Consider the following 11,710-nt stretch of genomic DNA (forward strand, 5'->3'; position numbering starts at 1 on the left):
TGGAACCTGGCCTTTTTCCAGGTGAGGTACGAAACAGAAAATGACCCAATCTCTTGAAAATATCAGAGTTGGAGGGATGGCAAGTATGCACATGTACACACATATGTATGTGGTAATGGTGGGAAAGTAAAAATGCACCTAACAAATTAAAATCTCTTAGGAATACTTGACCTCAACATTTTTTAAAGGAAACATCTGGCTGGCAGAAATGACAGTTGACCTTTTACTTATGGTCCCCTGAACTAAATTATCTGTCCTTGTATCACAATGTATCCGATGTTTAAACTCAATTTCTAAAACTCTAAGGGGAAATCCAGCGCAAAAATTTAATGTTTTATTATAAACCAAAATGTTTAAGAACTCCCAATTATCTCCTAATCCATAACCCTCAAATGTTTCACGACAGGCTTTCTTATCCCCAAATCAGACTATTTTCTCCTACTTAGCTGCAGTTCAGAAATTAACAGCCGACTTATCTAACCACATCCACTGAAAAAAGCAAAAGCAACAACAAAACACCCGACCTCAGATCTATAATGAGCTAAGCATTTGGGTTTTTTTACATCTTAGAACATTTTGCAAAAATAAACAAAACACGTGACACAGAGAACTTAAAAAACACACAATCATCTATTTAGACAGATATACGATGGGAAGGAAATAACAGAAATAAAGGTATGAGTTGCAAATCAAACTATATGCCTACTTATAGAATTTCTGCAGCTGTAGAAAATCTTGCAAATATTACAGAGAAAACATTATTGCACCAATACAAATAAAATTATAAAATCAACCTGCTTTAAGATTAACCATTAAGCATGGCTATAGATTAGAAAATGATCAGACGTTTATGTCATTTGTTAACCAGGATCTTGATTTTAATCTCTAGGGATTAATTTATCATTTATTTTTCAGAGGAGGAACCTAGGAAGGCTAATCCCTTCTACTTCTAAGAATCCAAGTCCAACTAGACTTGCTTAGCAAGTATTAGACAATCCTTCTAGGAGTGCTGGATACAGGAAAATTCCTGGTAATTCCTACACCCATTCAGTCCAGCTTCTACTCCAGGGATGCTTTCTGCTATATGTAATATTTAGAAACCCTACAGACATTCTTGGTGCTTAAAGTATTTTATCATATTAAGCAAAACCACTCTTAATATACAGTAAAATATATACTGAATTATATGCTAAAAGTTCTCATATGTGTGAATCAAAAAATTCAGCGGAAGAAGGAAAGCTGTAACACAGCATCTCTTGGTATTAGTTCTATTTGTAAAAGAGTGAAACAATTCTCATTTGCCAGGCATTCTTCACTATATCATCCATAGCACAAAAATCTCAAACACAGGAAAAAGAACAGTTTGTCAAACTCAGCATATGCTTTTGGCACAGGCCTTGGAGGGACTATCTATCTCATCTCTATTAAAACTTCAGAAAGAAAAAAGGTTATGGAAAAACAAATGGAGACTAAGTTACAATGGAAATATTCTGAGTCCCAGATTCATGGATTCATTGTAGAAAAAGAAAAATAAAAAAAGAACTTCCTCCTTTAGAGAAGTTAACTATTTTCAAAACAGTATCTTACTGTCAATGTTTGCTACCACTGATTAAATATACATTTTCCCAACCTATTGTAATGGTAACTTATGTTGAAATCAACACTTTGTATGGTGGGTCTCTTGTTACACTCATCACATATTCTTCTCTACAGAAATTTATTCTCTGCAGAAATTCACTAATGTTACGACAATCAACCCAAGTAGTGAATTTCATTTTGTCATTCTATTTCATGTTCGCATTGTTTGTAGTCAATGCATTTGACACAATAACAGTAAGTACTTCACCCTTATATTTATCAGCTACACTGAGGAAGAGCTTATTGACTGAATAGTGATGCCATCTAAGAAGCAACTCTCTTTAATAAATATTTGTACCATTATCCTTTTCTCCGCTCCATAGTAAATGCCTTAAATCTCTGTCTGAACTTATTTCCCAAATCAATGAGATATTTACTAACAGGAAGACAGATTCCTACACTGAGTATTTAAATTATGTTTTAACTCTCAGTCAAAAAAAAAAGTTTAGTTCTGGGTTGAGATTTTCAAATGCTAATAATCAAGTAACAGGCTATCTGGAATTCCAGATAGCCTGCAAAACCCTAAATCCCAGGAGTTAAGTCACCCTGTTTTCATTATGTCATCCTTTTGATTTAATTGTGTTTAATTAGTTTAAATTACTTTTATTTGATGGTTATATATTCACATCCTCTTTTTATTTCAAAGGAGAGAAATTAGATTAGCTTGAAGGTATAACTGGATTGACAAGAGGTTTGCTCTATATTGCAAGAAATGGGTACTGAACAACATAGAGAATATTTTAATCTGTGGATACAGCTTAATTGTTCATTTATTCCATGCTACACTTGCTAAAATTCTACAAAGCTGCAGAGCTGTAACATAGCAAAGCTGAAATGAAATGCATGGAGCCACTTCATGAATGACCAAAGTGTACAGATTCTCGTCTACAGGTACCCACCGATGAATCTCTACAAACCTCATATTCAAATATACCATAGGAATATCTACTACTCAGAATATGACAGACATACACTCTGAGAATCTCCATGGCAGAATGTCTACAGTAGTCATTCAAGTCAGCTGTCTGACAGACGGAGGCTCGGAATTACACTGTAAACTTAAATTAAAAGAAAACTTCTTTTAGAAAAAATAGAAAGGGGGAAAAAAAAAACCCAAGTGAGACCAGAAGTTTAATGACCCTATAGCATAGAACGACCTCGCCATGGGTTGGGAACTCAGGGCAGGTGGAACACATACCATGGCAACCACAGTAAGAGCAAGTTCACAGTATCCTCTTCCTTTCCTTCATATTTGAAATCATCTGAGCAATTTTTTAAAAAATTATGTTTGGTTTTATATTTGGAAACAACACAGAATTGCAGTTGGCCTCTACCAAATTTCACTCCAAAAAGATGAAATACAAGAATAATAAATCTGTCTCATTTCAGAAATCCCTAATGATACAACAGGCATCTCCGAGGAAAAAAGAAAGAGTCTATTTCTTTAAAAACTGAAAAATTGATTATAAAATTCTAATAAACAATAACTGTGGAAGATGTTTCTTCTTACATTTATAACTAACATGGATAAGGTAAATGTATAACTGATGATTATTTTTACTAAACACATTTCCATTTTTTGTAATGAAGAAAGGTTATGTACATAATTGTACAATCATTTCATTCAGACAACTTATCATCACAGTGTTGCATCTGAACCCCAACGCTGTCCCTTCTGTGTGCCAAACCTTGAGGAAGTAGCACCCCTCTGGCTCCTCTTAAAAGAGGGCACACTCAGGAGAATTAAGCCACCATGTCAGAGGATGACAAGATAAATCTAAAAACTATCCTTCAATGTAGTCATCTACTCAACTGTTTTTCCTGAAAACAGACCTTCGCTCCTTCCCTCAAGAGAGAAAGAAAAAAACAAACAAACCCTAAAGTCTCTGTTCAGAATGAATAAGGCATATTTTAAAAGGGCACCAGTGGTCAAGTCACTTTGCATTTTCAGAAATTCTTGCTTCAGATACCAGTTGCTTTAAACTAGGGATTCCCCTCCCACCCCCGGACCTCAAATCCAGGCTACCCAGGATGTCTTATTATTCTACGACGTGTTATGCTGAGTACCTGTGAAAGGGGGCACTCCTTGGCCAATGAACTCTGATTCATATCTTTCAGTAAATCCTTCAGAGCATTCCTTACTGTGGTGTGTGACCATTGTTCAGGAGGCAGGTCTTCTAGTTTGGGGCAACTATTTGAGACATAGATTAGAGAGGGGATTATTACAAGATTGCATCCCACTGCACAACATTCCTTTAAGACAGACAGATTTCATTTTGCGCATCAAACAGATGCATCTGGAGATTGCTCTCGGTCTCCTGATTGTTCCGATTAGTTAATTACTTTATACAACACATCTGCTGTATCGATGCATGAATTATACATCAGCTGCCTGTGGTGGCTATTTTTTCATGTTACTTCTACCTTCCTGCTCTGATGCGCTTGGGAAGACAATTTAAGGTGTACTGCTTTCTCACGAGCCATCGTGAAAAGCATTAATGTATTAACTGATTTCCTTTCATTACTCTGTTCATACGAAATGAAATGGTAAATATAATACATACATATATACAATAAAACCACAGCAATAGCAAATAGGGCATTCTTTCTCAAAATGTACACAGATGGCACTGTTCATGATATGCAAAAATATTTTTTTCTTAAGTAAACTTTATGTAAAATGCTGTCTTGTAATGCATCATTTAATTGACTAAATGTAAAAAAGTCTTATTATCCCAGAAGCTGCAAAAACCTACAAATTTGGGTGGGTGGGTGGGTGGGAGGTGGGGGAAGCTGGTTTTAAATTATACCTCTAGCTTAGGGAATAAAAGCAGAAGCATAAGGTAACAAAATTCATTTGGATTAACCTTTCTCAAACACAAGGTAAATAAAAACTGAAGGCTGACCAAAGATACTTTATTTCAAAAGCACACATAAGAGGAATGTTTCACTCTAGTTGCAGCCAGGACTCACCTGTGTAACTGAATTTTCAATGTGACCACATGATACACATCTTGAAGCATATCTGCTACCGTAGCATCAGGGGCATCTGTCACATAAGACAGTGGAACCGGGTTCCACTTTCCAACCTGGATTAGCCCTATTCCAGATAAAGAGAACACGTCACTGAGTATTATACTCTTAGATAATACATCTCATAGAAAGTCCATCTTCTTTTCTCCATCACCCCCGCCATAAGCAAGACTGTTATTTCTGTTTAAATGGCTCCCTTCCCTCTAAAAGGCAGGTCAATGAAAATATTCGCAGCTTAGCTTTCCAAATTGTGAAATTATGTAAATGACTATAGGGTTGTTTATTATTTTGGAAATAAAACCCCATCAATAAAACCTATGCATAAGGCCACATTTCCCTAACTTACAGGAAGTTCTAATAAGACATAGCTGAACCAGTTCTAAATGGCTTTACGATTTAGATAAGATTCTCTATTGCAGTGGGAATCAGCATTGAAAAATACTTTACAGCCCATAAAACCATCAGAAACAGAATAAAAGAAACAGAACTAGATATTCAGTCATAAATGCAAATTGACTCTCAACAGTCCATCTGCTCAAATACGCTCCTCACTTCCTTGTGGGTCCTCAGTGGAGCAGATTATTAAGGTCAATAAGCATACTAATGATTCAGCTGAAGTAATTTAAAAAAAAAAATCTACCTCGACATTCCACATGAGCAAAATGTGTGTTAACTAAACCAAACTGAATTAAGCCAATTTTTTAAAGCCACAGTCTATAAGAAACAAATGTAAAACACAAGCTACATACAGTTCTTAGAGTAAAAATACCCACTGCCTTCTCTGCAAGGTAAACAAAGGATGCCAAGCAATTTTTCCAACACCATGTCTGCATTATTTACCTTTGGCCTGGGCAGCAGAGCTATGCGAGTAACCTAGAGACAGCAGTGCCATCTCTATCAGCTGGTTGAAAAGCATGTCCTTTCTCACCAACACAAATTCCGCATGCTCCTCCTTGCAATCATATTCGATGGCGTTTTCATAATGTTCTACCACGCAGAAAACTGGAAGCATGGTTCCTATGAAAAAGACAGAGAAAAGGACACAGAAAACCAACAATCTTCAGAAATGTAGTCTGTGGGGGAAACGCTATGAAAATAAATCTTTCCCACATGAGAGGTTGTGCTTCTAAGGCAGACTTGGTGGAGAAGTACAAGCGTACACACACACACACACACACACACACACACACACACCACACACACAATCTTTTTATTTTCATAAAGTTGTAAAGGAAACAGTTAAATAGCATGTGAACTTGGTCCACATATATCAGAGACTCTCCTCTCATTTTAACAGTCCATTTTCCAAAAAAGCAATAAATGCAGAATTACCTTTTTGATCAAATAATAATGCTGACAAGAGAGAAATAAGTGTGTCTTGTCTGATTTGCTGTAAGTGACACAGAGTATGCAAACATGCAAACACAACTCACTGCAGTTGTCTCCAGTGGAATCTACCTTTCCCACTGCCTACACACTCCTGTTAATCATAAATTTCTCCTGGTTGTGTCCAAACAAATTATCTTTGGGCATAAAAGTCTTATTCCCTTCCTTTTTCAGATTATTTTACCCTAACTGGTTCCATAAGAGAAAAACAAAACTTAACCAAATGGATATTCAGAATAGGTACAAAAAGGAGACAAACAGCATTTATGTTTGTGACTATTCATTGAGGCTACCTGACTGCAAAGACAGCACAGCAGCTTTAAAATGAATGAGCTCTCTTATAGTAAATAGGATTTTAAAAAAAATGAGAGAGGGAAACTCTCCTCATTGGGATTTACCAGGGTAAGGAATCTGCATGCATCTGATGGGGTCTCTCTTGCTTTACTTTAAGCCAGTATAGTAATTCAATAGCCAGATAACTAATAAACACAGGGCATACCACCATAAGAAAAGAGGCTTCGTCTACAATCTGCTGTGGAATTCAAGGTATTTATGCAGCACACTGTCAGACTTCCAATGATAACTGAAAAGGGTTAAAAGCAGATGCATCTGAACTGCACTGTGGCAAACTGCCAGGAGGGTATCATCTTTAGCATAAATGATGACAAGGGTTACTTTAACAGGGCACCCAGGATCCTCCGTTAGTCCTACACATCCGTGCCTAAATAAGCTCCATCCTCTGGACTTGAAGAACCCTACCAACTTCTGAAGATGTCAAGTGCATATCAACGTTGCTGAAAATCGGGATTTTCTACAGACACCAGAGAGGCCTTTTACATATTCTCTATTTGCTTGTTTCTGCTGAACAAAAGCTGGAGATAAAGCAGCTACATTTTTCCATTTGTGTGTCTTCACCAAAGCTTTAGTGAACTGTTCACAAGAGATCCTAGCTCTGACAAATAAACCCCTTTAGGTTTACTTAGAAAAGCTCACAAACTCATTCGGAAGTACCAACAGGCTAGGCATGAAAAACAAGCCACAGAGCTTGCCAATATTCTTGTCATTCATTCAGCTGTTTTATACCAGAGAGAGAACCCGTCAGGGATCAGAAAACGACTTGGGGAGACCACAGCAGAAACAGCAATATGCAAACTGGTGATTTCTTCCTTGGCTTGAAGGTATTTTGGCAAAATCTCCTAAACAAATAAAAACATTCAACCCCTTTTTCCTAGTAGTGCTTTCTCAGCTAAGCCACAATTTTTATCTAGCACCTGTCAAACAGAAACCATGCACATGAAAAATAAGATGGAAAACACAAACACACACACACACCAAGAGGCTTTAGTGATTTTGTTATCTGGATTAAGCTGAGACTCTTCTGCCATGAAACTGCATTTTAAAATAAGTCATTATGGGTACAATACCTTTTTAAAAAACATTTAGGCAGAAAGTGAAATTACTATACTTTTTGTTTCCTTCTCCCCCTGCACTAATGTCTTCAAAGACTTGGGTTAGTACAACAAAAACACATACACTGGTTTTTCCTCTTAAGGGAAGAAACAGATGTGTTCAACTCACACCTATGAAATAGCCAAAGGCTGTCCAAACTATTGAAATATATTGGATTTACCTTGTCTTTTATTGGTCAAATACAGAGATCTCTTATAAATAATAAAGGTGGCTCTAGAGGAAGTAACAATAGTATCACCTAATTATAAATCCAGCTGCTAAATTTTCTGGTAAACTGTCACAACTGCCCTCCTGTGACTGAGAGTAATGCTAAACAGGAGTCTTCTCTGAACTGCCTGATTCTTTGGGCTAGTATTTGGCAAGGCTTCCAACTACAGCAACTTCATAACCTTGCAACGTTAAAAGGGGAGAGTACTGGTCACTGCTGAATGCTAAAAATACCACATGATTTAAACCTGAAGGCAGTCTTAGGAGCTTTTGCTGAAGGTTTATGAGCCTGTGTAAACAGCACGTCTGCCATAAGGAGCAGTGAAGTCTGTAGAATCCTTGTCTAAAACTGTCCTGGCATTAAAGTTTGCTGTGCAAATATCACATAATACCAGAGACAGCTGAAATCTCCTATTTAGGAATTTATGGAACTTATATGTTTGCAGGCGTCAGAAAGTCTTTTTTATAGAGCCCCAGTGCTTCACAGTACAATATTAATGTACTCTGTTTGAAAAGCCGTAATAAATTATATTTTTAATGCTCTTACTCTGGCTTTCTTAAGATGCATACATTCTTGGCAAACAATCAATAAATAGGGTAATCATGAGTAGAGGCCAAAGAATCTGCTGAAGTGCTGTTTTTCCATTTTTAATAGATAAAGATCTAACAATACGGACTGCTGTGTCTGTTCATTTCAGGATCAATATATTCTTTGTTTTCGCCAAACCAAGGAAAAAATAAATGATTGTGTGATAAATGTTATGCATCAAACACAATGAAATTCCTCTGCCTTCTAACTTTATCTACTTAATATTCTTGGTTGCTAAAAGATGGCATTTTTATCCTTTGCTTAGTAAATGTTCAGAAAATCTGATTCCTACACATGTTATTCAGAGAGAAAAATAAAGACCCTTAAGAGACACATACAACACTTAGTACAGGAGCTGCTCTATGCCAACAATGTCCAACACAGGCAAAGTTGTTAAACTTCATCAACTTAATACTGACAGAAAAAAGTCATTTACACATCTTCCCTTTATAAATACGCAAAATCTGGCCCTCCTTTATCAACAATAGTTACACAGAAAGTTTAAAATGAGAATCATCAGGGCTTTCACAGCAAAATAATAAACCACAAAAAAACGACATAACCAAACTTCAGTATCATCTTATGTAAGGTTTCCATCGTCTCTGAGATTGCCTTCAACAAAGCTTATAGAAAAAGCTGAAGAGGCTCTCACACAATCCTAGTGTCATTCTGGGTGAGTCAAAGCAACAACCTACATATCCCTTACAACAATGACAACATCTTATGAATGGACCCTTGCAGAAAATGAGACAATTACACTTAACTCAGTCCTTATCATCCCACAAGTCCAATGGTTCTGATCTTTAGAGTAAGATACTCCATCCAAGCACAGAGCCTATACTTCAAAGCATGATGAGCACTGCAGCCCAGAATGCAACTACATTAAGATCAGAAAGAGAATCCAGGAAAAGAAAATTCAAGCATGTTCTACCCCTCCACTCGCACAGTGTGGCCTTGGATAGACTTAAATGCTATTTGGTTTGAAAGTATTTACCTTTCCTAAGGTTGGTCTTCATCAGATGGCTTGAGTGTTTTAAAGGCACTCCCTGCATTTTTGCACCTGTACTCCCAAGCCTTCCTCTTCCTAGAGGGCTCCCATTCTGCTCCAGGCGGGCAATCTTGGCTGGTGGGCCCTTCGGATCACTTACATTGTTAGACATTTCTGAATGCTCTTTCCCCTGAGTTGCCTCATTCAAATGATCCATACTCAGTCACTGTCTACAGATCACCTGTCAGAATGCAAAAAAGAAGATGTTAGAATAGGGTGAGGGATCGGTGCCTATGTATGTCTCCCATATAAACCTTTTGCCTAGACATTTGTGTCTACAAATGAATTTGTACAATTGCTTACCTATACACAGCACAAATGCTTCTGTATTTCTAGGTAACAGCACATTTCTGTCCAAATGAACAGAACAATTTGTGAAAAGTGTATCAATACACATAAATAAAAAGATAACTTGTCATCTATAAATAAAAGTAAGTAGAAGAAAAAGAGCTTACTTTTAGAACAAGAATGACAAGCATAAAAGAGAAAATAGCTATTTATGTGGCCCCAAAATTTAAAAACTAGAAACTCATGATAGACCACAATAGCAATATTTTAATGAAGGCTGGAGATAATTATCACAGTCCAAAATAGTAAGTTTAACATGTTTATGTTTTATATTCTTTTAATTTTGACATATATGTATGTATATACGTCCATCTCAAAAAATATACCAAACACCGAAGTACTTTTTAAAGTCCCCATTGGTTTCACAAGTTAATGCACAGAAAAAGTTTCCTCCTATCTAAGTTTCAAGAGTTACGTGATCTGTTAAAGATCTAGTCAAGCCTTAGGTCAAACATGTGACTGGATCATTTCTCTCCTAAGCAAACAGGAAGAAGTGAAGGGTTTCTTTAAATTTCCCAAGTACTGAAGCATTAACAACTTGCCTTTTAGAGTTAATAGTTATATTTCCATTACTAACACAATGCTGTTAGCAATTTAAACAGCAAAACGCTTGAAAGTACTGTGTGATAAACACAATAGGCTCAAGTACCAAATTGACTTTCAAAAAAAAAATCACAATATTGGTAAAACACAATCTTACATTTTCAAAACAAATCTCACTATGCCAAAGAAAAGTTACCACCCTCATTTCAGAAAATTAAAAAATATATATTTTTCAGTTAACATATTATGCTGTTTATAATAAAGATAGGAATGTAATATCAAAGTCACTACTAAACTACAGTTTTCACTAGAATTTATTTTTTTTAAGTGAGAATTATTTTATGAACTTTCACCTTACTTTTAGGCACTGGGATTATCAATATGAAGGAGAACCTCTTTGAAATACCAGAGAGAAAAATGATAATTACTACTTTCTTCCAGTCATTTAGCAATATGACATATCTTTTTTTTTTTTTCAAGTAGAATACCAAAGCTACTCAGATCTGCAAGTGTTGAAAGCCAGTTTGTATCATCATGACTTTTGTGCAAACATTTTTTCCCATCTGTTTAACTATGGTCTACTTTGTCCTATATAATCAGAAAGGAGGTAGATACTAATCTGGAGGGTTAAAAGCAACTTTTAGAATGCCAATTGAAGAACTACAAAGTTTGAGAATAATAATGGCTATTTATCTTTGTGATCCAGGGGGGACGCAGAGAACTAAAGGTTTACCACTGCTGATAGAGGTCCCATCTGGTTTTGGTTATGAGGTTCATTAACAATAAATGTGCCTTTTTTAGCCACTTTTTTTAATCAAGATATTCTTTTTATTATATTAAACTGCAGTCTCAAGCCAAAATTAGAGACTGAAGACTATTAACTTATTCAAAACACTCTATAATGTTTCATGTAGATTATAATGCAGGGCTGCTTTTTCTAAAATAGGTTGCTTTACCCTAGAGGCAGAAGATGAATTTTAAAACATATGATTTGAAAAGAAAATCTTTTAACCCTTGGGGCAACTTATGAAAGGAACACAAACAAAAAAAGGGAAAAAGTAGACAAAAGTTAATGCTGCAAAACGTATTAAGTAATCAGGAGGCTCAGCAGCACTTCTAGGGTGTTGGGCAAATGAAAGTGATAGATTATAATTAAGTTAATGTATTGACAATCAAAACATCACACAGGTCAGGCAAAATGGTCCTTTGAATACTCACCTAAAGCATCTATTAAACACTAAGTCATCCTGTAAAAAGCTTTACATTATAAAGCAAAATTACATGCACATAAAACACCCAATTTACTCCTTTAAACTCTATGCCTAAGGCTAAAGTTCACCAAACCTCAGATTGAAATTGAAAAGAACCACCTCAAATAGGCCTCTGGACTGACAGCAGAAGGAACTAACTATGGTCTGAACAGATGCCAGGCTGAGGAGTTCCTTTTG

At 36.1% G+C, this 11,710-nt stretch overlaps 1 protein-coding gene across 9 annotated transcripts in view; it reads right to left on the bottom strand.

The window, feature by feature from the left end:
- The window catches only part of Satb1 (SATB homeobox 1), a 102,599-nt gene that overhangs the window by 67,753 nt on the left and 23,136 nt on the right, over positions 1 to 11,710 (bottom strand). For 8 of the 9 annotated variants that reach the window (XM_070018669.1, XM_070018668.1, XM_070018671.1 and 5 more), the window contains exons 2-5: positions 9,318 to 9,552; positions 5,512 to 5,688; positions 4,612 to 4,738; positions 3,706 to 3,829 (exon numbers count right to left, since the gene is read on the bottom strand). In XM_070018669.1, the coding sequence (XP_069874770.1) occupies positions 3,706 to 3,829; positions 4,612 to 4,738; positions 5,512 to 5,688; positions 9,318 to 9,528 (639 nt within the window). In that variant the 5' untranslated portion in view covers positions 9,529 to 9,552. Of the gene's footprint in view, positions 1 to 3,705; positions 3,830 to 4,611; positions 4,739 to 5,511; positions 5,689 to 9,317; positions 9,553 to 9,674; positions 9,734 to 11,710 lie in introns of those variants that run through there. The other variant, XM_070018670.1, reaches the window with a different exon arrangement.

Source organism: Dipodomys merriami, unplaced genomic scaffold (assembly GCF_024711535.1).
Source record: "Dipodomys merriami isolate MVZ:Mamm:240054 unplaced genomic scaffold, mDipMer1.0.p SCAF_13, whole genome shotgun sequence".
NCBI lineage: Eukaryota > Metazoa > Chordata > Mammalia > Rodentia > Heteromyidae > Dipodomys > Dipodomys merriami.